The following is a 23,546-nucleotide window of genomic DNA, read 5'->3' as shown; positions in this document are numbered from 1 at the left end:
ACCAAAGTGTCCGAAAAAAATTGGAAACATAGTAATTTCGATTCCACGACCCCTTAGCTTTCCAAAAATGTATAACAAGTGCTTCTAACAAAACAGTCGAGCGATTTTACAAAATGCCCTCTACTAAAGGAAACGAAGTACAGTAAACCCTCTTTAAGTTGAAGTTCTTTTATTCGAATCTTTCTGCGATTCGAACTAAAACAGTCATGATAGTCATGACGTAATGTTTTATACGGAAGCACTCAAAATAGCCCGGACGTTTGCTTCTAGTTTTATTGTTTAAATTCAAAATTAGTGGCAAAAACCCGGACTATTTTAGGTGTTTCCGTATAAAACATTACGTCACGAATATCATGAATCTCGAATATCGTATAAAATACTTTCCGTAATCCGAATCTTTCTACAATTCGAAAAATATTTTTTGATCCCTTGAAGATTGAATTGAAGGATGTGGCCAGTACCAAAGGAAAAAGGTGGCAAGTTTGGACGAGGAAGATTTGGTTTTTGTACGTGTGCATTTTTCAACAGAGCTCATTTAAAAACTTAAGAATTTTGACCAACCTTAATTAAAAGTAAGGTGTCTTCGGACGAGTTGCTTTCTTCGAGTAATTTCTTGACGTAATTGCTGAAACGAATTAAACAATGTATTGTTACAGTGGAAACATAATATCACATAATTTCCAAGGAAGGCCGAATTGGCCCTAGGATCCGTGACACATTTTCCAGGATGAAACTTGTTTCAATCGAAAGAATGTTTTCGAAAGCATTTCTCAGGAGGGCGCAGGATCTTTACGCACCGCATACATAACAAAGGTTGTATTGTTAATTACATATAAGAATGGATTCAATTAAAGAGTAACTTCGTCAATTATATTACTACCTAGTGTAGATAAGACCTTCCACATCAGCTGGTATTTCCATGATCGGAATATTGGCTATAGAATCATAATATGGGTTCGGTTTCATTTGAATCTAAAGTGATAGAAAAAGATTGAGAGAAATTTATTAACGATCAAAGTAAAATCCAAATAAATTGAGGTGTTGAGACTTATTAATTGTTAGAGCAAGACTTAAAACACATGTTTGAATGAAACGATGAAACCTTTGAAAAGTTATATCTTCTAGAATATGAGCTAACTAATTCCCACTTTGAAATTCTCTGTATAAGAGAAATGTTTTTGAATATTTCAACGTTTTTCGGCATTTAAAGCTCGGGCGAGGATTGCGATTTCAGTACTTCCCTTTGTTTCATTTAATTTTTCGATTTGGGTGGGGTTAAGTGGCTTCCAGAGTATATTTTTTAGCCTTATTGGAACATTTTTGAGCTTTTAGATCCTGAAATCTTAAGTGTTAAGTTAAGTTAAAACTCTACTTTCCAATCGTACTTTGGGGAATTCCCCTTTTGTGCCAAATATCATGGCGGTGATTGCTGCTATTCCAATAGTGTGTTAGGGCAGATATACAAGGGGTAAAAAAGACTATAGAGGGAGCATAACAACCCTAATGTACTGTTTAAAACCATCTAACCACTCCCTGTTAATTGTGCGATCCCGCTTAATCCAGTGGTCAAAGCAAGATTTTCGTTTGAGACGGAATTGGATTTTTCAGTACAAATTAAAACATTCTTGAAAGTGAATTATGCAGGATGTTGAGACGGAAAAGCCTCTATATACTACACTACACTACACTTCCACCTCGCGCAGACTCGGTAGGTTTCTTCAGCCAGCGGGGGTAAAAATAACGGACTCGATGAGGACTGACATTCCCATGTTTTTATAGCTGGAGATTTGAATTCCATTGTTTTCGAGTCAGAAAATTCAGTTGGAATGGAAAAAAAGCATAATATTTGCAGCGAAGATTGGCTTATTTGATTATTTTTAGTGGGGAATAAAATTGTAGTATAACTTTCCACTGGGGACGATATTTTGACCAATTTTTCTAGTTGGAAGGGGTTCCAGTGGGTCTGTGAGAATTAAGTGTTTCACTAAGACGAAAATCTGTTTCAGAAGGAAGAACTTTACATGGTTTCAGCCCACTTTTCAGGTGCCCCCATTGAGCATGGTGCCCCCAGCAATTTAGGTCCTCTTGAGAAATTGCTTTGAGTTAGGTACCCCCATTCAGCCAAAAATTTTTTTTGAATTGACACATTTTGTTCTTTTGTTATTCCTAAAATCTTAATGATAGCGTGTAAAGCGCTCACGCATGAACGCCTGCTAATAAGCTTTGTTGTTATGGTATAAAGATGGCGGCTGTAAATCAAAACAACCACATTAGAAAAATATAGCAAAAGATGGCGTGATGGGAAAAGAAAGAGAAATTGGATGGGAAACTAGGTGCTGGGGTAAAAAAAATCAATAATTTGAAATATTTTGAAATATTTGATTTGGAAAACATAACCAGCCCCCAGAGCCTCCATCAAGACAGCTAGGTACCCTTAATGAATAGGTAACCCCAAAGAATTGCAAGGCATTAGCCCCCCTCTACTAACCTGGCCTAGGTGCCCTTAAGATTTCTGGGGGGGGGGGCTGACACCATGCTTTATACAATGAATTCTCTTTACCAATCTCGAAAATGCTGAGAGGAAATTCTCCTATTACACAACGAATTAGACAAATACCTGATCGTTGGAGGGTTTCATATACTTGCTGACATCACAACTTCGTATGAGAACAGACACCAGCGAATATAATTTGGATAATTCTTGGTATTGATATTTGGATGTGGTTGTGCGTTCTTCATCGATTGCCAATCGGATGAAAGTAGATAAAACGCCCAAATCCAACAGTTGTTTACGCTGAAAAAGTAGAGAAAAAATGGATGCAAAAGTCAACTCACATTAATTCAAGTCTTTAATCTAGTCTGATAATATATATGAGAAACACGAATCGACCTTTCAAGGGACGGAGTTGTTTACTTTTGGTACGGAGAAATAACCAATTTTTTCTAGAACTTTTGAGATCGAAAAAGTAAAAAAAATAAAAGTACTTTAAAGGATGAAACTTTCGTGAATTGAGCATTTCAAAATATTTCCCGAGAAAAAAACTTTCCAGATTTGTTGATTTTTCTGTGCTTTTGTCACTGTTTTTTATGATTTTCTAGCGTGGAGTGGGCTAAAAATAAGCCTAACAAGCTAAATTCTATAATAGCTTTTTAAGTTGCTATGAAAGAAATTTCATGACAAAAGGAAAATTCAAAAGAAAAAAATGTTTTGTGAGAATAAAATCTTGCTAATCCGCTTTTCAGAATTTTTCGCGGAAATAACCTTCGCAAATCTGGCAAAAATTAGCGAAAATCGCGAAAGTTTCTTCCTTTAGTACATTTAGTAACTTTTGAAAGTTTTTACAACTGAAAAGAAATAAGTGGGGAAAAATTCTTGCCTTTTTTAAGAAAATCGGAATTGAGAACCAATGACAGTAGGAGCAAATAACAAATCTAATAAGGCGAGCAAGTTTGCGGCACCCGATTTCAAAACTACCAACCTCTGCAGCATCGATACCGGCATACATGACAAACAGTTGGAAATATTGTAACAAGTGTTTTGGGTTGTCTCCTTCACGGTTCAAAACTTCCAAAACAGTTCGTAGTAGGTAGTCACTTAACGTCGCTTTGGTTGGATCGCAACCGATCACTAAAATTGTGGAAATGAAAAATCAATTGAAAATGCTATATTGTAAAAAAGTGATAGTATGAACACAAATTGATTGATCAGGGTTGATTACTTTTAGGAAAAAAACCTTTAAAGAAACAACAAATATGTAAATGTAAATAAATCAAGTCAGGCAAAAGTGATTAATTTTTAGGGGAAGGATCATAGGCGGCTTTAGACTACGTCGAACTTATTAGAGGAAGAGATTTGTAATTGTAACTTCATTGTCTTTTAACGAGCGTTGCACTCCTTCGCATGTTTCCGACGTACTTGCTCTATTGTCTTAAATCCACCAGTACAGGATGAGAACAAAATTTTAAATCGCCAAGAATAGTCATCCTTCTGCTGACACGGTAAAGGGAGAATATTTACCAGAAAAACAGGTTTGATAATATACCTTGCCATTGCTCCAATGGTGACGTCAGTATTTCAACACTGAAAGGACCGTCAGCTCTGGTCAAATGAGCCAGTAAAACGATAATACGTCCGAAAGCACTTCGAATCTGAAATGAAAAAATGAAATTTCACAAAATTAAGCAAAGGAAAAGAAATCCATTAAACTGACAACATATAAACACATTTTAAGAGACATATTAAAGACATCTTCACCGTCATTTCTCTATTCACAATGCGTTTTCTAATTCGCTTTATCGGGGAAAACTTCGTCGGGAAAAATTTTCGTCGAGGAAAACTATTCGTCACTTGCTGGTAGTTGGTAAAGGCATCAAGGCCGGGGAAAATTTTCGTCGGGGAAAAATCTTCGTCACTTGGCCAAATCTTCGTCACTTTTCCCCTACGAAGTTTTCCCCGATAAGCTAAATTATTTTGACAACACTCAAAGACTTGTAAGAGTAAGAAAATAAAAAAAAAAGATGGTAGATTTGTTTGACAAACCTCACTGACAGGGCATTCCATAAGGTATTCCACAATGCGTTCTGGTTGTCCTAGCAACTCTTCAATAACAAACCAACGCCTCAATGTTAAGCTTTGACGTACCAACACTGAGATGGCTTCATACCACTCGTTTGCTTGACCCCTGAAATAAAGACATTTGGAACTTATTTCAACGTATTTAATTTGGTGCCCAAACCTAAATGCCCAGGCCTAAAACTTTAGAAAGTCTCAATCTTAATTTTCACAACATGAAAAGCTTTGAGCTTGACATTCAAACAAACTTGAACAGATATTTTAGTCTAATGTATTCTCGCAGGTTGAATTGTTGGATGTTTACCGAGAGTTTTATTCATCAAATGCATCTTTACTTTATATTGAGTAAATTTTGTTTCGGTTTTGGTCGCAATGGTATGTGGGCGAAAAAAAAAACATACAGAGGATGCTTTAAAACCTAGGGAAACAAATATTCTTCGCCCTACAGTATTTTGCCCTCTTATTTCAACAGCCATCTACCATGTCCAATTGGATTGCTATAATTAGCAAGTTTACCTGATGCACTTCTTGGTGCGTAGACCAACAGTGAAGAGAAACTTGGAAAGGAGCTGCAAACTTGTCCGACAGATTTCTTCTCGCACTGGATCCAAAGTCTAAAGAAAGAAACGTAAAACAGTTACTCGAAGAATAACAGCTTAACGAACTAGAGATAATCACACCATCAGATGTGAATTGCTAAATATTCTCCAAAAAAAACAATTAGGTGATTTAGTGGCACGTGGCGGTTTCTAAATAGACTTTTTTCTTATTGATGGTAATATCAATGTTCTGTTAGAATACATGAAGATAAATATTTTATGACCTATAATTGATGATGTGATGTGAAACTTTGATTTATTACCACGTTTTTGCTTGTAAGCTAGCTATTTGCTTGTGATCATGATACAAGAAGTATCGAAACGTCAAAAATGAACAAAATTTTTTTTTTTGTCTTTACTTTTTTTTTGAGAATTTTTTTGTCTTTGATCCCCTTGAATGGAGTACAAATTGCCAAAAAAAGGTTAACGCTAGTTTAAGGTTAAAAGATGGAATCATTTGGCCCTTTTAGCGTCGGCTGCAGACCAGAAATAACGCTGGCTTAAAACAGGGTCGACGATAAGGTAATATAAGCGTTTGCGCTTTTTACTTAAAATTGACATCAGTCATTCGGAAATACATATTAAATGTGTAAATGCCGTAACGTATTATCAATCTATTTAAAACGAGATCCTCAATGATTGTTATATCTCGAAATTGTATAATAACACGAACTCAAAAATCATCTTGAAACAAAAGAATCATTTTCTCAGTGCAATCATACCTTATTCATTTGTTGTTGTGGAGGCGTGGTCACACTTGCTAACGTTAACTTCTTTATAAATTGGAAGAAATCTTCAGAAAATTGTGTTTTAGCGTGTAAATATTGGATATTCTCTTTGCGAACAGATCGCTCTATACCAGCCGGCATATCGAGTTTCTCAGATAGGGCGCCACGCCCTGGTTGAGCGAGTACATCCACCCTCTCGTAGAATAAGAGGTAAGCATTCCACCAACGTTTCTGCCGCCTGTAAGTAAATTTAAAATAGTTCGGATTTCGACGAGCAACTAAACACTTATTCCCTCCAATGGTTTTAATGTACGAATTTTTCGTACCTTACAGTAATGGGGGAAATCTTAGTCGGGTAAGACTTTTCGGGTAAGACTTCGACACTTTTGTGAATATCATTGTCAAAACCCCTTGAAGTTGACCAGACAAAATTTTCGTCGTGGAAAACTTAGACGCCTGCCTATGAATTTCATCAATTTCTCCCGACTAAGTTTGCCTCTTTGAAATATAGTTTACAAAAGAAAGCACCGATAAATTAAAATTTGATCGAGATTTTGTATCGGCATGAATAGATACCACAGTACCTTTTCATCATGTGTTCGAACACTTCACCCATGTATTCACCACCAAAACATTGGTTCTTCAATTCCTGAAAAGAACACGATGATACATACAAATACGTTTTTTTATAAGAACAAATATGAGAAAATAACGCAAAATATTTAGAGCAAGTAAACTCAAAAAGTTGAGAACATCCTAAGGCTTCAAAAATTCCATCAAAAGTTATAGCCTTTTTTTGTCTCCGCTGCAGATCATATTGAGACAGACTTTAGTATAGAGCAATTCTCCAAGACTCGTGACAACAGTTTACAGTGCGGCGTTTTTTTGGTCATTTCAAAAATAAAACAATTCATAAAGAGATCTAGAGGAAGTAAGATAATTAGACCCGGTAAAAGTTTTTATGGCCAAAAAACTAGCGCTACAGGCAAAGCAGTAAGGAAAAAAGTGCGGAAGATCGTCGGACCTTCTAGGTGGATCTACTCGACATATCCAGTCCGAAAAAAAATATAACACAACGTAACAAGAATGAAAAAATGACACAAAAGTAAAGGACTGGAGCAATCAAATTTAGTGCATGCATGGAGGAACTTCAAATCTCACCTCGTCATCCTCCATATTACATTCACAGACATCTCCGTCATCAAACTTGTACCATTTACCACCTTTCCCTTCCGTGCCCGACCTTAAACGATAATCATATGAGAATAAATGATCAATCAAAATCTTCAAATATTTTCAGTGTTTTTTACCACACTGACAGGCTGCACGCATCCCTCTGATATGTTTTGGTATTGGGAACACGCATCATGTATAAAATTCCCGTCCGAGAGTTAGTCACCCCCGTCTTTGTGTTTTTGAGTTGAAACTTGATTAGCTTGATTAATAAGTTTTATATAATAGATCTTTTAAATTCATTAAATTTGAATTAAAATTTTGAATGACTTTTAATGGCTTTCTAAACCATTTTAATGAAAATTGAAACAGGCTACTCCAAATTTGGGGTAGTTCTCGGACGGAAATTTTTTACACGATTAGCATCCCCTATATCAAAACATATCAGAGAGCTGCATACAGCCTACTACATTGACCATTTCTTATGGCTGTTTTTTATGAGCTTTTTTTGTTCAAAGTGACTTGTTTCGAAGAAAGATTAACATACATAGAAAGAACATATATTTTCCCGAAGAAAATTTCTAAACAATAAAATAACTTTTCAGAAGAGACATGATGTAATATCTTAGCAGTATTAACAAGATTGCTCGCTTTGTCTGTGTGTGTGTTATGAAAATCTAGCAGTCAAAATAAACAATTTCAAAAAAAATTTCACCAACCTGGGAATAATGTATGAATAATAATGGCCGCCACTCGCTTGTCCACTATGTACGACCACGCCCATCAGTCGGTAAATCGTACTGGATGGCTTGGTTTCTTCTTCTTCCATTTCACATTCTTTGTTCTTGGTCGATTCTGTCGATTCATCATCTTCTATTACTTCACCTTCAATTTTTGCCAGTCCGTCCACGGTGAATGGTTCAAGGTCAAACGCACGAGGAAATTCGAAATAATCGTTAAACTTGACTGCGCAATCTCTGTAAAAATAATGTCAGATGTAGTAAAATCTAAGGTTCATTAATTTCTATAATAGTTGACTATTTTTACTATTTTACTATCTACTAGGTTTATTATTCACAATTTTAAGTCTAGACTTGTGTTTGTTTAGGTTAGGCTGTTTTTTTTCTCGATACCCCAGTAAGGAATAGGGGAAGGCTTAGTCGATTGAGATGTTTAGGGAAGTAAGAGGGATAAATAACGTTTCCCTGTATATTGTATTCCTGAAAAAGGAAATAAAAACACTTAAAAAAAGCAATTCTCAAAAAACAAGTTCTGTTTTTGAGTTGTATTCCTGAAAAAGGAAATAAAAACACTTAAAAAAAGCAATTCTCAAAAAACAAGTTCTGTTTTTGAGTGTTTTGATAAGATAGCAAAGGTAAAAAACGACATTATCTTTCTTTACGCAAATCGAGAATATAGATTTGGTACGCGTCCAGAGTGGAGTAGTTAAAATAACCATTTCTCTACCCCATTGATTTCAACGTCCGTCCTGCCCACATAACAGATACAGAATGAAAACTAAGTTGCAAATAACAAACCTTTCCCAGTCGTAATCGAATCGTTTCAATTGGATGGCCAGTACTTTCGGTAGTTTCTTGATGCACATGCGTTTGACTGTATCAACTTTCTTGTCACATCGTTCACAATGGTATGCATTGGCACCTTCCAGTAGATCACCTTTGACATACTGTTCCAGACTTTCTGTTAAGTTTTGATGGTTCCGTACATCTACGTTGATTGCTGTGAAGGGTGTTTCCCGAGAATATCTGAAAAAAGAAAATAAATTTCAATAACAGATCTGTTTTGAAATCTGTCTACAGTTATTTGAAGCCGAACAATCAAAGAAGAAGACTTTTTATTCGATAGATTTCCTTATTCGATGAAAATCCAATTCCCCTTGAAAATCGAATTAGAGAGCGTCAACTGGTTATGAATATACAAGGAAGAATTGTTCTCGGCGCACGGCATTTTTAAGCATAACAACCATATCAAACCAAGTAAATTCCCGCCAAAACTTTAGACATTTTCCCGAGTCCCTGCGGTAGATTTCAAGCTTCAATGCAAGGGTATCTTACATTTTTCACAAAAGCACTTCTACACTTGTGTTTTCGATACCGTCGTCGAGAAGAATTTTCCTTGTATTTTCGTTACCAGTCTCCTCAAAAAACTGACCGCGCCGTAGTTTATAGATGTATTTCAACCTAATAAAAACAGCTAGAGTATCTAGGGCGAGTACTATAGCAACAATGCTAAACATCGAAAAGGTTCACAGAAAATCAAAAAAAAAAGACGTCCCCACCCCACGCCGAGGAAACCATTATATTCAGTCAAAGCGATACCCAGTCAAAAGATAATCATAAACTTGACACAACCTTTACAAAGTGTGAGTTTAAAAAACCTTACCTGTGAGGACACTGTTTGCAAATCTTCTGATCAGCAAACGAACCACCCAAAACATTTGAACAACTCGTTTTAAATCCGGCAGCTTTCAAACCTTCATCAATGTTATCAACGAGAGTATTAAAGAATTCGTAGGCGTCGTGTTGTTCCCGGAGATTAACCGGTTCACCCCATAAGCGGAAAGATTTCCAGAATCCTTTGGGAATGTAAAATTGTAACTTGCTGTCGTACAGATGACCGAAGATGGCTTGGACTTGTGATAGTATTTTAGTGTTATATTGTTGTCGCTCTTGTTGTTTGCGTTTGTCGATGAGTTCTTTATTGTCGTTGCTGGCTTGGTCCTCCTTGGATTGAGAAAATCCCTTCAAAGAAAAAGAATATTACTTACGAGTTGTTCCTTTGGGCAAACATCAAAGAAATACAGGTCTTCGGTGGAGCTAATAGATCCTTTCATAAATTAAGTCACGGCAACGCTTACCTCGTTTTTTAAATATTGCTATGGTAATCGATTCCCAGATGAGTTCAAGAGAAGTTCAATCTATTCAAAAAGTAACCATTGACGCCCCAAGGGGTTTGATTACCTTGGTAATGGTTTCAAAACGAGACGGTCGTTACACTCAAAATTTATTAATGTAAGGCCCATAGTCGATCATCATCGTGAATTATTTTTTTAATCTCTCTGTTGTTTATCGATCAGCCGTTTCATATTGCCATGAGGTTCCTTTCATAAATTAGTTTCACAAAACCCGATTTTTATAATAGCGAGTAGAGCAAGGAAGTGGAAAAGCTGATAAGCAAAAACGCAGAATCTTACCTGTTCTCTCATTCCCTTTTCCTCCACATCATCGTCCTCATCATTGAAGCCAACGTCGGCGGACAGAACACCGCTACGGATCTCAGGTATCATGTACAACTGAAATCAAAAAGAAATTCGAAAAAATGATATCTTAAAACCAGACGGTAATCGAAGCAAAGTCAAAGTATTGTAGAGTGCATCGTTTTTAAAAATATAGGTCTCAAACATAGAATGAAATAAGCACTATAGGTTACCCATTTTTAGGGTAAAACAAAGTTATTGGTATTGAGAAAATAATAACTACACTAAACAAAACGAGTACGCAACTTGAAAGGGTTCAATGCTGAATAGCCTCGGTAGAAAAACTGAATTGTAGTAAAACTATAGTAGATCGTCTAAAATGATATAGGTGGAAATAACTAACCTGTTGAAGTACGGAGTTCATGTAGCAAGTAGCGCCTGCATTTTTCAACCCCACGAAACCTTTTACAGGGCGTGGTCCAATGGGTGGTTGATATTCCCATTCCGCAAGCGCCCCGTCGAGCGGTGAATAGTAAAGATTGATGAGCTCTTTTGCTAGGTAACGTAGATTTTGGATACAATTGACGGAGAGAGCTACCATCAGGTCAAGAGCGGCAACGACCGTTGGTGACGTTGTGCAGATAGGATTGACATGCTTTTTCAAGACATCCTCTGTAAAGATGGAAATTAATTAAAAAAATATCAGTAGCGTAACCAAGAGGGGCACAAAATGTGTGTAGGAGAGTAGATTTTTATGACACTGTAATATCTATGTAAATATCTATTCATGGCTACGCTACTGAACATGAACTGGTTTTTTTTAATACTATAAACAGTGGTCAAAGCATGGTTTCTTCTAATACAGAAAATTGATTTTTTTTACACAGCAAATTAGGATATAATTATTATCATTGAAATTTTGACGTCTTATGCAGAATTTTGAGAAGGAAAAGGAAACGGAAATCTGTCTGAGACGAAAGAACTTTTGACATAAATGTAAAATCGATCATGTACCTGTCTGTGAACATTCATCGCATTAAACATATATTTATTTCTATAGTGTAGTTATTTTAGGTGAGTTCCTTGTTTGTAATCTTTTACTGATAACAAGTTTTCTTATCCCCGTTCATCGAATCGGATTTCCAGTAAGTTTTCTATACTATAGTTTTATTTCAGCAAAGTTCCTTGTTTTTGTAATCTTCTACTGATAAAAAGTTTCCTTACCCCCGTTCCTTGCAGCAACCGCAAGTTTGGATGCCGAAAATACGAAATCGTTTATCAAACTCTGAAAAATAAAAATATGTTTAAATTATTGAATGGTATGAATAGAGTTAAAAAAAAATTATTGCAAAAGATTCTTATCGACATCTGTAAGCTCGCTTTTCACATGCACCATTGCAATGTCTTCAACATTACCTCACAGACCCAACATCTGATTGGTTGTAAGTGACGTAAAATCAATCAATACGTCACTTGCAACAATTCAGCTGTTGGGTCCGTGATGTAATGTCAGAATACATTGCAATATTACGCATATCACGAATAAACGTGGGAATGGCGAGCGTCTATGATGAGAATCAATGCAACAATTTCAGAGATTTGAAGTCAATTAAAGTCAAGTCAAGTCTTAACCCGGTTTTAACCAGAGAAGTTCTGTCTAGTAGAGATGAATATATCTGTATTCTCACAGCGACGCGGCTGTCATGATCACTCTTACCTTCAGTAATTTTTGGTCACCCTCCTCACTGCCAATGCTAAGCCTCGTATTGATAGAATGATACGCCAATAATTCTTTAGTGATTCCCAAATGACCTTTCAATAACTCGTTGTTGACTGGTTGCGAACCCCCGGTGATATGTTTCACCTTTAAAAGAAAGTGAAAGGTGTATATCGGAAATAAAAGAATGAAATAACTATTTGACCCAGCAGAAAGCTTTAAAGTGCTAACCTATCGCCCAACCTCCTGGTAAATGTATTCATTGACCAAAGGTAGAGTTTTTAAAAATAAATTTGGAAACAAGTCCATAAGAATAAGAATATTTAAAAAAGAGTCTTACTTGAACGTTTTTGATCCATGATAATTCTTGTTCCAGTATTTTGGTGGCATTGTTCAAAGCCAAGTCTACACTCCGTCCATAATTCAACAGTCTGAAAGAAGGACGTCCCGCTACAGTCTTTCTGTTTCAGATTTATTTCCGTCGACAAAAATTCTGGGTTCTTTAGTACAGTAAACACTTTTACGTCGGCAAAAGTCAACTTTACGTCGGCATTTGCGCCGGTAATTGCCGAAAGCCGATGCGAATTAGAATGGTTGTGTATCATCTTCCAATGATCTATTTATTCAGTACGTCTCTATAATCTAAGTTATTCGACGGAAACAAATTAAAAAAAAAACTTATCACACATTTTCGTTTGAAACGATAAAATAATATTAGGGTTTATAAAAACACAGATTGATTACCTGCATAACAAATTGAAATATTCAGAAGATTGATCTGGATACTTGGTCACTTTGCTCTGTATTTAAAAAGAAAAGTTTACAATCCTATTCTGGTAAGATGAAATTATCAAGAATAGACAGAGTGATTATTTAGCTTTCTCCAGAAATAGTCGGTGCCCCCCTGTTGAGAATAATCGGACATACAGGGCTCTTTATTTTTAAGCCATCAAGGGGGCTGTGGAACTCGAAAAATGGATATCCCCAACAATAAGGAGGATACGGAAAATTTCTGGTAAAGCAATTATAACGCTCGTAAACGGAACCTTATCAGAACTAACAACCATCGCACGAGATTTAAAAGGGTTAAGACCAATATTTCCAAGGTAATCTCATAAAAATGTTTCAGCCTGATATTCTAAAATTGCTCTTATAAAGAGAGTGTATGATATTCTTTCTTGTTAAAATTAAATCTTACATCTCGGACTGTGAATAACAGCTGAATGAAAAATTTCAACGGTTTGTCAATGCCTGTACACTTGCTTGCGATCATGAAGTTCTGCTCTGTAGCTGTTGTCCTCACCAGTCTAAAAATTGGAAAGATAATGGATGAATATTTCTTTTCATCTTAAAACAACATGAAACATTATTCTAACATTTTATCAAAGAAGCATGACTGTTGAAAAAAAAGACTATAAAATTAATCTAGACGGTATTGTAAGTAGTTCTAATTTGGATGGTCAGCTTTCTACCGTAGCTTGTTTATTCTAGGCTACGTCATATCTTCCTTCGTTTTGAGCGTAAAACTCCTACTCTTCGGGATATACGCACTGCTCTTGTTTTGCATATTGAAATTCTCCGGATACATCGCATGCGCACTGAGGTTTTGATGAAACAATAGAGGGTTTCGAATCCTAAGCCATTCGGCTGTTTTTTAAACATACTTTTATTGTAAATCTCTATTGATAAACTTATTTTGTTCAAAATTTCTATTATATATATAGAAGTGCCTGCATACCAAGAGTGAGGCCTAAAAAACCTGGAGCTGTCCATTGTGTAGACTAGTCTTTTCTCAATGTCTTCCTTCCATTTAAACCGATAAAAAATAAACAATCAAAATCTTTGCTTTAAAAGAAAAAACGAAACTGAAAAGTGAAATAAGTTGTTGCGTTGGCATTGAAACAAGTCACCGCACAAAAAACGGCTCTATATACAAAGGCTAGTTAAGTACAATGGTTACGACGATTTTAGATAACTACATACTACATAAATGTTCAAGGGACAAAACCATATAAAGCTGACCTGTCATTACAGAGCAGTAAGGTGTCAATCACGAAAAGATGCCAGCTTCGATCACGTATCAAGCCTTCAAGAACGGACGGACACAAGGCTAGCGTAATTGTCAACACTTCAAAAGCTTCTTTAGCTAGTAGTGAATATTCAGGATCCAGCTGCTCAAGGCTCTCCTGAAAAGAGAAATGGGAAAGGAGTACCGATTAAAACTTTCATATGAATAATCATTTAAAAGATAATTTGGCCCCATTTCTGTTCCCAGGATCTCACTTTTAGGGGCAAACCCTTAGGACCAGTGATATCCTTTAATCGACGCAACCAAACCTGGTCCTTTTCAAAAATTAAAGTATTTTTTTAAAGAATTTTTCGCGAGGGGGGAGGAGGGTTGCTAAGGCGTAGAAAAAATTTTTAGGACTCAAAAACTGACGTCACGGGCAAAACCCCTTTGATCCTAAAACTTTTACGAAATTTCATAGTCAATAAAACCTGAAACCTCGAATACCAATTGCTAGCTCTGAAAAACGATATAGAGGACTTTTAAGTGGATATCTTCCAATCAAGCCTGATCAGAGTAGAGTATTCTAACGAGGTTCACTTGTAACTCAAGCAACTCTTCTCGAAGAAGAAGGAGGGAAATTTCAATCAAACCTTTTCTTCGTATTTATTATGAATCGCAATATGCTCAGCTTGGAGTAGAGATAGATCACCGACGCTTGCACACCAGCAAATCTTTTGTATCGTCTTCACGACTGTTTCGTCAGGCATTTGTTTAATGGCGTGGTTACCGAGACCTTGACCAAGCTTCATGGCAAAATTACGAACGATGTAGTCGTAGTAGCTGTTCGGTATGTTCTAAAGTGAAAAATAACGTGATAAATAGGAGCTTTGATCTGTATTTTACACAGCGAATTACGCGGGCGACTGGTTATTTCCACAGATTTCTGTAGCTCGAAGGGGCTAGATGACATGCTTTATGTTTAACCAAGCAAAAAAAGTGAACAACGCCATCTAGCCCTTCGGACTTTAAAGACCTGTTGTTATTTCACTGCATTGACAACGGGAAAAAAGGCATACAAAATTTACAAAGTAAGTCCAAAATATAATTGATAATTTGACACTTTTTATGGCCTAAATTTATACTTGATTATTTTGCAGCGTAAAATGTCTGTATACCAGCCAAATCAGACTATTTTTGAATTCTGTCCCCTCCAAAAGGTTTCACTTTCGCGAAAACTAATTCAACAGAATTTCTCAGTGGGTGGAAGGATTACCTGTATAGCCTGTTGAAGAGTGACAGCATAATTGTGTTGGAGAGCGCTGATCGAGACTTCTTTTGCAGAATCTTTAGTGAAAGCTTCAGCCACCACAGCGATGTGAGCGAAAGCGACAGCGGTGAATAGTAGCTTGGAAGCTTTCAAAAGAACATTGTATGTCGATCTAAAAACAAAGGAGGGTGGAGAATTTAAATGACAGATATTAACTTAATAAACCAGTTACTCTTCACCACCAATTCAAAAAAGTTGGATTGAACTGCAAAAATACCGGAATACAATTTATTTAGTGTGGGACTTACCACTAAGTCAGCAATAGTAACTTAAACTAAACTTTTTGAGGAGAAAAATTTACCAATTATAAAAGACTCATGAAGTATTGTTTGGTTTACAAAACTTAAAAACCTTTTGATGAGAAGATCAGCTCCTTGAAGAAAGTTGGGCGTTGAGAACATCTTGAGTATACACTGTATGCCACCGGCCAGTACAAATTCTTGTTGGAAAGTTAATGACGAGTGATTGTGATCAACGGACGGTAACAGTAACATGTAAACAACCTGAAATATGTTGATTACCGTATTACTTTTTTGGATTTTAGGAATGGCGTTTATTCGAGTGGGCGTTTTAAAAGAAGGGGGCGCTTATTAAATAATTTTAAGATAAGATGGTTGGTACGAAGAATAAGTTGTGAATCATTTTAGTTATAGCATTCGTATGGGATGTACTAAAGAGTTAAATATATCGAAGATCAGAACAAGTTGTTTACCTCTAGATTGTACATAGACTGTAAGGGTGAAAGACCGAAGAAAAATTTCTCGAGATACGTGATAGGGTTAGGTTTTTTGTATGCTTCGTGACAAGTGTTTCGTATATGTTGGATGGTGTCCACATCTGTTGCAAGAAAATAAAAAGAAATATATTTTTCAATAAAATCTAAACAGCACCAAACACCGTGTATGTAAGTCAGTTATTTATTTCTTGATATTTCGCTCGAATTTTCTTGAGCAGTTTGTGATTCTATTTGTTTTACAGTATTTTTCAAAAAAGAATTTCAATCCAAAAGCTCGCATTCTATCCACAATTAAAAAAGATTCTTGCACAGGCTCTTCTCTCACCATTCACACAAATATCATGGTCATGGTCAATCCCCAACAAAAATACTTTCTTGTATAGATTCTTCTATCACTATATATTCACACAAGACTCAAAAGTTCACACAAGTATCAGATTTTTGACGCCGCAAAAGCAGTCATCGTGTTCTTCACGACACGAACATTCAACTTCCACTCTTTAAAAATCATTAAAGATAAATTGAAGAAAATTTAGACAATGGTCAGTATGAGACGTCAAGGTTTTGGAAACCAATGCTTTTGCACATTATGGAGAAGACGTTAAATAAAGTCAAGGTAGGGCCTTCAAGTGTTTAGACATCACGAAGACCTAATATATTATAAGTAGGTCGAAATATTGTTTATATGAAAAATCTATACAGAATGACCATGAATATGTGATTTATATCAATACTTCATTCGGATACTAAGTATGCCAAATTGAAGAAAGGTTACAGCGATCCCAATAAACCTCTCATGAAACGAAAATCGAGCTAGAAAAATTACCTGTAGGGCATATACTGAGTAAACTCAAAATCATGTCCCTCAATTCTGAGATACCAAACTTATTCGCCAGACCACCAAGTGAAAATAGGGTGTGTGCGAATTTCGATTTCGATAAAATCTAAAAAGATAAAAATGTAGCACAAATAACGGTAAAGTCATCCAAAATGATTTTGACAAATTTACAACAGCTGTTCAACTTAAATTAGCTATAGGCGCTGGCCTGACAAGGTAAAGTGCTTAAAAAGTATCAAATCGATCGAGTTACATCAAATCAATGTTGTTTTTTTGTCAGGAAATGGGAAAAAAGACGAGATGATGTTGAATGAAAAAACTGTTCACTAATTTCCAAGGACAACATCGGAGAAAGATCGGTAAATTAATTATACTTCTAGAGAGGGGGGTTTGTTGAAAACCAGGGAAATTAAGAAGAGAAATCGGGGATATACTCACTACACCGGGTAATAACTGTTCAGCTTCTAACATGGGACCATCACCGAGATGAGGCGTTGGAGGAGGTGAAGAATCTGACGAGGAGTCTGGCGAAGAAGGGAGACCTTCGTTCGTTGTCGCTAATTTTACAGTGAAAACCTATAGAAATGAATGGAAAAGTTAGAGTATTAGCTCTGTTTATACGGCCCACTTTTTGCCCTGCCTATTCTAATTTTGAATTGAAGGGGGCTAAAAGATGGCGGTCTCTTTTGATGCCAATGCATTGCCCTTTTTGACGTCAATGCGATGACTTCTTTTAATTTTTTCAAACAAAGACTTTAATTGCCAGCTTTCTGCCCGCTTTTGGCCCACTCTAACAATTAGATCAGGGCAAAAAGTGGGTCGTCTATAAACCAGAGCTTAATAGCTCAAACGGCATCTGCGATGGAAAAGATTGAAAAACAAATGCCCTTTTTCAGTGAAATTCATGAACTGATTCCAGTTAACAACATAGGGTTATGTATAATATAATAACTAATGGTCGTTTTAAAAACTGTACCAAAGTAATTTTTTCAATAAATTTTTATATATAAGAAACGGTGTAAACCAGGACTTACAGCTCTGTCTTTGACTTGGAGTTCACCGATGAATTTCTTGTCATCGAACGGATTGAGGAGTTCTCCATTGATGTAAATATCCAGCTTGATGTTCTGAGATGACATTTTTAGTCTGAGAAAGAATCGAATAAAGAATCGTGTAAAGTAAATCGGGTAAAGTGAATCGGATAAAAGAATCGGGTAAAAAGAATCAGATAGCCGGGTAAAAAGAATCAGATAGCCGGGTAAAAAGAATCAGATAGCCTGATAAAAGAATCGGGTAAAGTGAATCTCCAGTTATAACAAAAGAAAAGCTTGAACTTGAAAAAGACAAATCGTATCCTGTTTTTTTTAAATTGCTGTATATTTTTTCCAAGGCAATTAATATGTTTATCCAAAGATTAAGATTTCAGAAGGAGTCTGTTATACACTTTCCACAAGCACGCTACTGTACAGACCCTAGCAGTTTTTTAAAAGAAGTTAATTTCAACCAAAGTGAACCTTTCAAAAACTGAATTTTGTTTAAGAGTTTTTGCATCAAATTACCTGTTGTATATTGTCCTCCTCAGTGAGGCCAGTGATTCGTTATCGTGTGACCACACTTCAAAGTCTTCGATTTGTCGGTTTTGTGGTGAAAATCTTATGTACAAGCATAACTGTTTGCCGCGGAAAGCCCTGAAAACATGACCATATTATGATTAGATATGATTAACAATGGTGTGAAAACTATAACTTATTGTTACGTCACATCGTCGTTTTCAAAGCAAAAGGGCAAATCTCGAAATTCGTATCTTAGGAAAGTGAGAATTTTTCTATTAGATAAACCAACGAGATTCGGTCTCGGTTCATGTAGATGAGCCTCTCCTTTATAAGATGAAGGGCCGATTTCATTGTCAAAGATAGAAAGATTCTCAATATGACTCATTTTGAGATGGGCCTTCTGCTTTGAAAACGACGACATTGTATTTGAGAATATCGCCGTTAACAATGAACCACACGTGGGTGATATCAAATTTCATCATCGAAGCTGTTCGTTGTTCGCTGTTTTGATTGCTTTTGATAGTTTTTTGGTTCAGTTGTTTTCAAACATTTTCTATGGATCTGTATTGCTTCTTCACGTAACATAACATCCTAGTTAGAAAAAAACAGCTCAACTTATTCGCTGTATAAATTAACTTAAAAGATTACCTGAAATGGGGTAGTAGTCCTCTTTCACTCGGAAAATTGATATCTGATTCAGCCACGTACTCACGCAACGCTTTCAAACACAATGTGATTTTGCGAGCTTCACGACAGACCGCTGTTCTGTGTTTTTCAACGTCTTCGTTGAATTTGGAGAGCCAGTCCTCGGACGGTTTCAATTTTTCGCGACAGTTTTTGATGAACAGACAGTGGATATCACTCTGTAAGGAAGGAAATAATATAAATTGTTAAACGAAAAATTTTGTTTTGATGGTTATTTCTAATCAACGTGTAAGCAAGAAACGTAAAGTTTCGAGAAGAAATATATCGTTTCTTATAATCTTTATAAAATAACATAATTTATAATTTAATTATAGACCAGTGTCCGAGATTCAAAAAAGGCCTTAAAAATGGTTTTCGTAGGGCACCCCTTAGATCAGGGCAAATTTTTGATATTATGCTCCTAATAGGGTGTAGAATCGACAAAAAAAATTTGCCCTTCGAATCTCCTGCAGTTTTCGAGTGAATCGATTTTTAGTTAATCGATAGAACACATCAAGGGTCCCCCCTTTATTAACGGTTTTTTCGAAGTCTGAAAATCAAATATCTGAGACTACCAACGGATTCAGCGTGAAAAGTAGATAAAGAAAATGGGGTTATTTGTTAAGTTTCGACCACCTGGTGCCGAGAAATGGCATTTTTAAGGCGAAAAATCGACGTTTTTGGCGTTTTCCGATGACGTCAGCATTTTCCTATGAGCATTTTCAGAAAAAGTCATTCCCACAGCTGGATAGCCCTGAATTAGTAGTATCCAAAAATGGTATGGTTTGTTAACTTTCGATGTCTAGATCTCGAGATATTTTGGTTTAAATATTGAAAATTATCGATATTTTTTGCTGAGTCAGCAGTTTTTCAGCATAATCATCCACCTTAAAAATGAATTGTGACACAATCCACTGCCTCGGCCGCTGGTCTATTATGAAAGCTAAGAAATTGGTTTATAGCAATTCGAAGTTATTGCCATTTTGGGGAATCGATGAAATTTGAAGAAAGACTCAACATTTTAAAAATGTTAAAAGTTTGATTTTAAAGAGTTTTTAAGAGCCACCTGACCAGTTGTTATAGGGGAGTTTTTTTATATTCAAAAGAATTATCCCTGGTTTTTCAGTCCTTGAAGTAATTGCAATTAAGAAAAATGAAAAATGACTTACAAATAATTATTTCCTTGTAAATTTACAAAAAAAGGAGTTACAAAAGTACAAAAGGGTTGTTGACAACAAAAAACATTAGGTCTTTTCAATGTTCTTACCTGGCGTGACCGGAGATTCGTCCCAAGATTGGTGTAGATTTCTTTCAAAATTTCAATGGCGTGGTTTGCAATTTCTTGAGGTGATTCGATGATGACCTGAAGAAAAGTTTGGTTAGAATATACCGGCCCAATATCAAATCAGAAACTCTCTAATTCAAATCCCTCTGGAATTCGAGCTAACTTAATGGTCCACTCAGCTAGAAAAGTCGTGTATAATACAGTCTGCAATTCAAATCTTTGTCTCATTTGAGAAAAAATCTCGGTTAGATTTTGTCTCCGAATAATTCGAATTCAAAAGTTCGATCGGTGGAAGTCGAAACCCTCCAAAGTACACAAAATATAAGACATACCCGCCATAGATAATCGTAACCAATGAGTGCCGTATTTTCAAGAACGTAAGCACCATTACGTTTCTTATGGATGAAACCTTCTTTCATGTTGACATACTTGAAAAACCTCTCAAAACATCTGAAACGCAAGTTATTAACACTATTAAATCTAGAAGATCGTTCAACAAAAGACCCTGAAGGAACTAAACGTCATACTGCGTCATAACGTATAAAAAAGGAGCATCTCATCATGGTTCGTAACAAAATTAACTTAAATCGTATCTTCTGTTCTCATAGTTTACGAAAGAAAGTCTAGAATATGCACGTTCAAAGGGATCATACGAATTAACATTACCGTAGCCCACATTCGTTAAGTGATGCAGGGTCAATTTTGAGGACGTTGTTTTCGAAGAATTGTCGGGTTATCTCAGGATCTAAATCTGGATCATCACCCATAACCTAAAAATTAATTAGAGGGTTTTGAAGATTATTCAGTGCTCAAAATAAAATTTCTATTTCACACTGATTATGTGATAATCGAGAATAGAATAAATAGAACAAGCACTCGCATAGTTTTTTGAACTGGAGAAAATATTAGACAACATCTTTACTGGTACCTTTGAAAACCATTGGAAGCATACATCCCGATCAACAGGAAAAATGCTATTGATAGCCAAGCAAACCCAAATCTGAGGAAAAGGGATTGAAGATAAATTATGCATATTATCATCGAATGATACTATGAAAAATGTCCATGATAAAAAATAAAAACGGTAAAAAATTATTTTAAATTCCCAGCAAGAATGAAATTGAGTCTTACTTGTTCAGCCTGAGGTTCACATAGCCACATTTTACCGTCATTGAGCACAAATCTATAAAAAAAATGCAAGGTTTAGAACCAGATCTTTCAAAAGAGATTCAATCTTCGTGCAATTTGTTTGAATTTGTAAAATTTGAATAAAATGGAAATTAAACCAAAATCACAAAAATATCAAAGAGGGCTGTACTAAAAACGAGCACCACAGAGAAATCAATTCATTTCAAGAATGATATGACATTATGACATCACCTTAAAAAGTCAAGACGTTCTTGTATTTGAGTGACGTGAGTGTATCTTCCGTCAAGCGCCAGTGTAGATGGATCCATTTCTGGAGAATCTAAAAATTGGAATACATATCAAAACCATGATGGTAGCCTAGCTCAAACGGAGATTGAGTAGGATCAAATTTTACTCAGAAATATTTTACTTCTTTAAAAAGCAAATTAAAGCCAGATTGACATAATGTTTTTCGAGGTTTGGATTGCTGCTTCAAAAACGCTGAGCTTGCATAAAGATTGCAGTTATTCAACCAATCATCAAAACAAAAGATAGCGCGTGATGTAACTTAATTGTGCGATTCTACGCTGCAATGTCTTCACTTTAATATAACATTTTAATGACCATAGAGTTTACAATGTTTTGACTGTGAAGTGTCGAATAAGAATTGAAATGAATTGATTGTCTGCGTTTTTAATGCTGTGGAATGTTTTTGCAGAATAAGCAAACAGACTCATGAATAGATATACTGGCTTTAACATGAAGATTCAACAATACCTTTTCGTATTTCTCTGATGCGATTCATATAGACTGTCAGATTTTCAGCCACCAGGCTAACAACAGCGTGTTTATTTTGAATATTTTCGACGACCGTATTACGGTAAATAACATGTTGACTTGTCACCTGTCCACAACCCTGCAGGTGGAATTAATTGTCATTGATATATCAATCGTAAAAGGGGTTACGCACGGAGAACGAGTCTCGTGTTCGCAAAGCGAAAGGGATTCTATAGACGCCTCAAGCCCACTAGTTATGTAAGGCTATCAATCCGCTGCTCAAAAGAATATCGTACTTTTTTCCCGAAAATCCCAAACTCCCCAAAGAAATTCCAAAAATATAAAATTCCATAAATATAAAAATTACAACTTACTCTGAAAGTTAAAGGAAGCAAAATAAACCGATTTATGAAATGTAAAATGACAACTTAAAACGGATCAAAACTCAAAATACTGCGATTCTTGTGATGATGACATCATTTTGGCCCTAAATGACGTCACCGAAAGGGTAATAAACTTTTGTTTGACTTTACTGAAATCCATTTCTAATTGTTCCGATAGATTCTATCAATAGTTACCAATCCAATGAAGACTCAATAAGTAATAGTTATCGCATGACTTTAAGTGCAACACTAGTCAATACGAGAAATATTTTACAAGGCGAGCCTTTTTATTAGGCCAATCAGTGTAACGTAAATCTATTTACAGAAAGTTAAAGGAAGCAAAAATTTCCGAGTTAAAAAAGGAAAAATAACTCGGATAGTTAAAGGAAGCACAATTTCCTGAGTTAGAAAATCAAAAATAACTCGGAAAGCTAAAGGAAACAAATTCAACAAAAATTCACGAGTTACACGAAAAATAACTCGGAAAGTTAAAGGAAGCAAAATAAACCGAGTTATGAAATGTAAAATGACGTCACTGTATTCCAAAAATGACGTCATAACTCGGGATAACTCGGTTTTTTCGTAACTCGGTTTTTAACTCGGAAAAAATAACTTGGGAATTCCGGGTCTCTATAATTTCGAATGTTTTTGTTCGAAAATCTTGTTAGATTCGAACAAAAACATTCGACAACAAGTTCCCGCCGAAAATATGCACATCAAAAAAGAAAAATCTTTTCGATTCAGAAGCTTCAAAATAAATGCAGCAGCTTTTTCAAAGATGTGAAACTATTATACATTATACCTGATTATACACATA

General features: G+C 35.8%; 1 protein-coding gene across 1 annotated transcript in view; it reads right to left on the bottom strand.

Annotated features, from left to right (window-relative positions):
• The window catches only part of LOC136816477 (ubiquitin carboxyl-terminal hydrolase 9X-like), a 259,670-nt gene that overhangs the window by 5,792 nt on the left and 230,332 nt on the right, over positions 1–23,546 (bottom strand). Inside the window, exons 14-50 of the mRNA XM_067072850.1 lie at positions 22,347–22,485; positions 21,822–21,909; positions 21,573–21,624; positions 21,370–21,441; positions 21,108–21,211; positions 20,774–20,891; positions 20,424–20,519; positions 19,121–19,335; positions 18,479–18,607; positions 17,954–18,065; positions 17,358–17,495; positions 16,908–17,025; positions 16,058–16,182; positions 15,697–15,848; positions 15,292–15,457; positions 14,669–14,872; positions 14,030–14,193; positions 13,206–13,314; positions 12,752–12,807; positions 12,348–12,438; positions 12,008–12,154; positions 11,515–11,575; positions 10,694–10,962; positions 10,288–10,386; positions 9,477–9,835; positions 8,612–8,839; positions 7,793–8,050; positions 7,062–7,143; positions 6,485–6,549; positions 5,895–6,138; positions 5,090–5,187; positions 4,541–4,682; positions 4,044–4,149; positions 3,480–3,628; positions 2,618–2,794; positions 881–972; positions 562–625 (exon numbers count right to left, since the gene is read on the bottom strand). Of these exons, the coding sequence (XP_066928951.1) occupies positions 562–625; positions 881–972; positions 2,618–2,794; positions 3,480–3,628; positions 4,044–4,149; positions 4,541–4,682; positions 5,090–5,187; positions 5,895–6,138; positions 6,485–6,549; positions 7,062–7,143; positions 7,793–8,050; positions 8,612–8,839; positions 9,477–9,835; positions 10,288–10,386; positions 10,694–10,962; positions 11,515–11,575; positions 12,008–12,154; positions 12,348–12,438; positions 12,752–12,807; positions 13,206–13,314; positions 14,030–14,193; positions 14,669–14,872; positions 15,292–15,457; positions 15,697–15,848; positions 16,058–16,182; positions 16,908–17,025; positions 17,358–17,495; positions 17,954–18,065; positions 18,479–18,607; positions 19,121–19,335; positions 20,424–20,519; positions 20,774–20,891; positions 21,108–21,211; positions 21,370–21,441; positions 21,573–21,624; positions 21,822–21,909; positions 22,347–22,485 (5,088 nt within the window). The remainder of the gene's footprint in view (positions 1–561; positions 626–880; positions 973–2,617; positions 2,795–3,479; positions 3,629–4,043; positions 4,150–4,540; positions 4,683–5,089; positions 5,188–5,894; positions 6,139–6,484; positions 6,550–7,061; positions 7,144–7,792; positions 8,051–8,611; positions 8,840–9,476; positions 9,836–10,287; positions 10,387–10,693; positions 10,963–11,514; positions 11,576–12,007; positions 12,155–12,347; positions 12,439–12,751; positions 12,808–13,205; positions 13,315–14,029; positions 14,194–14,668; positions 14,873–15,291; positions 15,458–15,696; positions 15,849–16,057; positions 16,183–16,907; positions 17,026–17,357; positions 17,496–17,953; positions 18,066–18,478; positions 18,608–19,120; positions 19,336–20,423; positions 20,520–20,773; positions 20,892–21,107; positions 21,212–21,369; positions 21,442–21,572; positions 21,625–21,821; positions 21,910–22,346; positions 22,486–23,546) is intronic.

The sequence above is a fragment of the Clytia hemisphaerica genome, unplaced genomic scaffold (genome assembly GCF_902728285.1).
Source record: "Clytia hemisphaerica strain Z4C2 unplaced genomic scaffold, Clytia hemisphaerica genome assembly, whole genome shotgun sequence".
Taxonomy (NCBI): Eukaryota; Metazoa; Cnidaria; class Hydrozoa; order Leptothecata; family Clytiidae; genus Clytia; species Clytia hemisphaerica.
The sequence above is the reverse complement of the archived record's forward strand: the minus strand, read 5'-3'. Positions and strand labels throughout refer to the sequence as shown.